The following is a 4,676-nucleotide window of genomic DNA, read 5'->3' on the forward strand; positions in this document are numbered from 1 at the left end:
CTTAAGTCTATAAACAAGTTTCACATTACAATTAATTCTTCTATACCTTTGAAGAACATAGTACATACACATGTTGGTAGAATTTAGGAAATTATACACGGTGTATATAAAAAAGTCGTACTTAGGTAGAAAATTTATATTTCAAGTTATCTTCAAGCTTGTGCTTAATTAGAAAACAGCATTTTTAATATTAGCTTACGATAAAACTTTTAGTAAATAAAAAATATGGTAGACCAATTGTCATTGAATATGAGTAGGAATGTAAAAAAAATCATTTCAAACGTACAACGTTGATGTCAATTATATTTTGTGATTTGTATATTTTTGGAAATACAAAATTCAAAAAAATATTAATTAAATACATTCGATAATATCTTTTTATGAATCGTAAAGTTAAGAGAGATATTTTCAAAATTATCTAATTAACACATTGGAATTTTATTCCTTGATATAAAAGTTTTAAAAGTGATAATAATGTGATAAAATATTTATGCATCAGAAAATATAATGTATTATATAATAATAAAAAAACTATATATTTTTGAATTATGAGTGATAATCAATTTTGTTAAGATAATATATTTTAAATATGCAAGCATATTAGAACGCGTGATTTCGCTTTAGAGCATGCAATAATAACATTGTTAGGTACTATATGTTATAAACTATTTCTGGTACTTACATGCAGTAGATAGTAAATAACAGTAGACATTAGATTAAATCTAAACATAATAGTATTCGACTCTTATGACAAGATTTAGAGTCATACTTAGCTCTACGTCTCGACTTAAATCTTATCCTTACGATATTCTTAGATATATTCCTGTGTAAAATTCAATGTATTTAAATGTTTAATTAGACGCCTGAACTCATTGTGTGTCGTACTTAAAAAAATTTTGGCATTCGGCAAACTTAGTTTTTCAATCGTCAATAAGATGGCGCTCTACATTAAAGTAAAGTTATTTTATATGGTACGGAATAGATAAATAAGAGTGCTGTTTGTACTAATCCCAATGTTACCATTTCGGATCCATGTAGTTGATATCACTATATTGATTAATGTATTTTAATTCCGCACCACTCTTAATTTTTAAGTTGCTACCTCATCTTGCTTTTTTGTCTATTCCTTGTGCCCGGTATAGGTTTTCTAGAATATTTAGTGTTTTTATTAGTATGTGAAATTTTAAAGTATTTAATTCATTTAAAAAAATGACATAGCTGTTTAAGTAACCGTGCTGTCTTGTATCTTTATTCTATTGAGAATATAAAAGTACTTCCTACTAAAATATCTTTTATAGTATCCATGACATGTACCGATTAGTTTGCCTATTATGTTTTTAAGTATTATGTAGTCAGTGTGATTGTGTTACAATTTCGTCGTATAGTTAAGTCAAGTATGGTGGGGGTTTGTTGATATTTGTAAATTGTTAGTTTGATTATGTACTGGGAACCGGGTGATGTTATGTACTTTTTAATAGTTTAAATAAAATTTTCATTATTTTTTGTTGCACACGTTTTTTAATTCTATTCCCCGTAATTATAGTTTACCTTTATTAAAATTCACATACATAGGTGGCAACATACATATTAAATACTTAATAAATTAATCATATTATATTAAATAATATGTTAATCGTGTTACACTCAAGCTTTTTTTTAGATAAAATTGGGTAAAACTATTAAACTAGGTAACCTTCTTTTATATAATATATGTGTGGTGGCACCTACTCCTTGATGAACGTTTGAAACAGAATTAAAGGGGCAGTAAGATTATTTTCGTATACCCAAAAGCACACATTGATAAAACAATTATTCTTCTGATATTTTGATAGCTAATAATTAAATTATAATTGTTTGGTTATGTTGAGGGGTTTGTAGAAAACAGCTCTGTAGTTTGTACTCATTCATAATATCGTTTTTATTCTGGGGACTGTGTGATAAAAAGGTTTGAAATCTATGGTTCACTGTATATCTGTCAAAAATAACCGTCACTGAGCACCTGCCGTTTCCGGTCAAACAAAGCAATCATTTAAAACAATAAAACAAGCTGTAGTTTTCAAATAAATTATGAATTAAAAGTTGTATTTCATACCATTTATTACGTTCGAAAATATTCTATAAGTAATGTTCTAAATGCCTATTGCTGTGATTGTGGCTTTGAAGGAATTGTATATATTTTAATGGGTTCGTATTTTGTAAATTGATTGAAGCCATATAAAATAAGAATTTTGAATTTATATACTTCGATCATAATTATTGTTTAGTAATACAATAGTAGTTATTAGTGTAATTAAACATTTATTTGTGTTTCACGTCATTTTCTTTTTTTATATCGTAAACGTCCATTGTTTACATTTTCACACTGTAAGAAGCGATTAAATACTAAATAGTGACAGGGATAAAAGATTCATCCTAAGGAAGCTGAAGTGCATATTACCTACATGTCACTATTAGTATAAGGTAACTGTAGCATTAGTTTAAGCATTTAATTTTAAGCCGTAGACAATAGACTCCTTTTTTTTATTTATATAAATATTAAAATCTCTCTTTTTCAGTTAAACATGAACCCCATTAACAATAATCAATTTGAAGTGAGATCAGCTAAACGAAAAGTAACAACTGGACCAAATGTGTATCTAAACCCAGCGTTAGATCTCCTTGCTAATGAAGATCCGATGTGTAATACTGCTATGGAAGTAACACCAAATAAACGCCGAAAGAGAACCACCAGCTGCAACATAGCAGCATTTGAAAATACTGCTCTAGACTTGGGCATTAGCAAAGCAGCAGTTAATGAATTTTTAGTGAGGGAACTTCAGAATGTTCACAAAAATGTCAGAGCATATGAAACTCCAATCAAAACTGTAATTACAAATGAGGATACTGTTTATGCAAATTTGTCTAATCCTCCACTACCCCCTAGAAATCAGAGTGGAGATATGCTTACAATGGATAATTGTCATATAAATGATAGCACAGATATTGACTCGGGTATCTCTTTTGTGGAACAAAAATCTCCAAATGAACTGGAAAATAATGATTTGTCACTTATTAACAAAACAACTAACATACAAACAAATGTTACAAATCAAGTCTTTATAAATAACTCTAATAACCTTAATCTCAGTTTTATTGATAGACTTGCTTTGGATTCACCACAACCATCCAATCAGTCATTGTATTTAGATGATGATTTAAATGAAAGCAATATAATGGAAATTAAAACTATTACCATTATTACTAAGAAAAAGATTGTTCCTATTAAGAATACAAATCCATTCCTTGATCCCAAATTAGAAACTAAAGTTGAAAGTACAGGTAAAAACCCATTTTTGGATGATATAGCTGTGCATGAAATGGAATACAATGAAGAAGCATTAAACAGACCAATGGATATTGTAGTGCCAAGTAATAATTTACAGCCGAGAAGACTATTTATTAATGACACAAATAGTACAATTTCCACTGTCAATGATAATGAACACTCATTAGGCATAGAGAACAATGAATATGAAAATGTAGAATTCCGTTCAGAAAGTCCTATTTATGAAAACATTGATGAATTGGTAATTGACTCACACTACAACAAACAAAGTAAAATTTTAGGCCATGACGTATCCAAATTCAATTCAATAGATATTATGAATTTAAACAAAATGTCACAAGCAAATAATTCATCTGAGTCAAATGATAATAAGAAACATTTAAAACACCATCTACTTAAGGCAAGTAATAAATTGTCAAAAAAAGTATTCAAAACATTGAAAAAGACTTTTAAATCGGAGAAGATTGAACCAAATGTCACTCTCAATCCATATGAAGTTCCTCGTAAGCCTCCCAAAGAGAAAATGGAAAAGACAGATTCAGGAATCGAAAACCCTGCGTTAAAGCTTGACAATTCAGATGATATTGAGATAGAAGAGTTGTGTGAAAACGAAGATGAACACTATGAAACTATAAAAACGATAAGGAATACGCGCCTTAATGAAAATGTAACCCCCTTAAGGGAAAGATGTACTGGCAATGATTCACATAATAAAACAAACACACCAAGTAAGAAAGTGCGGTTTGATTCAACACTAAATAGAGAGAAAATTATAACTGGCGATAGTTTCAATGGTGACATCCAAAGCCCTGGTTTTGACGCTAAAATCGATAGATATCATGACGAGTTAGAAAATTGTATCAATGAACGAAAGTTTATCCAACAGAATATGTAACATGTTTTTCAAATCTATAGAGCAGAAACATACTAATTTATTTAAATATGTACCTTAATTACTTTAATATGCACTGAGAAGTAGTTACTAATTTACCAAATAAATACTTAAAAGTACTTAATTAAGATAAACAATAATATGTATGAATATAACATTATATTTTAATTTGTATTGTATAAGTTGTGTTGCTATTATTTATTTTTAATGTATGATTTAATGAATTTGCAAAAACCAAAATGCTTAATTTCCAAAGACAGTTTTTAAAGCTAAGGTATCTGTAGCTTGTTTTCATTTGTAGTGCTTTTATTACAGTTTATTGTTAGTAACTATAAGATTCTCGAACTGAACGATATCTAAGTCAGAATTTTTAATTTTTCTCTTGCCTAAATATTATAATTAAGTATGCGTTATTAATTTATTTTTTATACACTTATGTACTAATAAAGTATACATTTA

General features: G+C 28.3%; 1 protein-coding gene across 2 annotated transcripts; it reads left to right on the top strand.

The window, feature by feature from the left end:
- The first annotated feature begins 1,962 nt into the window (after positions 1-1,962).
- LOC125062709 lies at positions 1,963-4,676 on the top strand. Of its 2 annotated transcripts, none has more exons than XM_047668794.1 (2): positions 1,963-2,184; positions 2,556-4,676. In XM_047668794.1, the coding sequence occupies exon 2, from the start codon at positions 2,562-2,564 to the stop codon at positions 4,218-4,220; it is 1,659 nt and encodes a 552-aa protein (XP_047524750.1). In that variant the 5' UTR covers positions 1,963-2,184; positions 2,556-2,561; the 3' UTR covers positions 4,221-4,676. The 2 variants fall into 2 exon arrangements, with proteins under 2 accessions (XP_047524750.1, XP_047524757.1); XM_047668801.1 differs by lacking the exon at positions 1,963-2,184 and adding an exon at positions 2,286-2,460.

Source organism: Pieris napi, chromosome 2 (genome assembly GCF_905475465.1).
Source record: "Pieris napi chromosome 2, ilPieNapi1.2, whole genome shotgun sequence".
In the NCBI taxonomy this organism is placed as follows: domain Eukaryota; kingdom Metazoa; phylum Arthropoda; class Insecta; order Lepidoptera; family Pieridae; genus Pieris; species Pieris napi.

Excerpts from the sequence above, each read along its gene's own strand:
- LOC125062709 (XM_047668794.1), top strand. The coding sequence starts at position 2,562 with ATGAACCCCATTAACAATAATCAATTTGAAGTGAGATCAGCTAAACGA.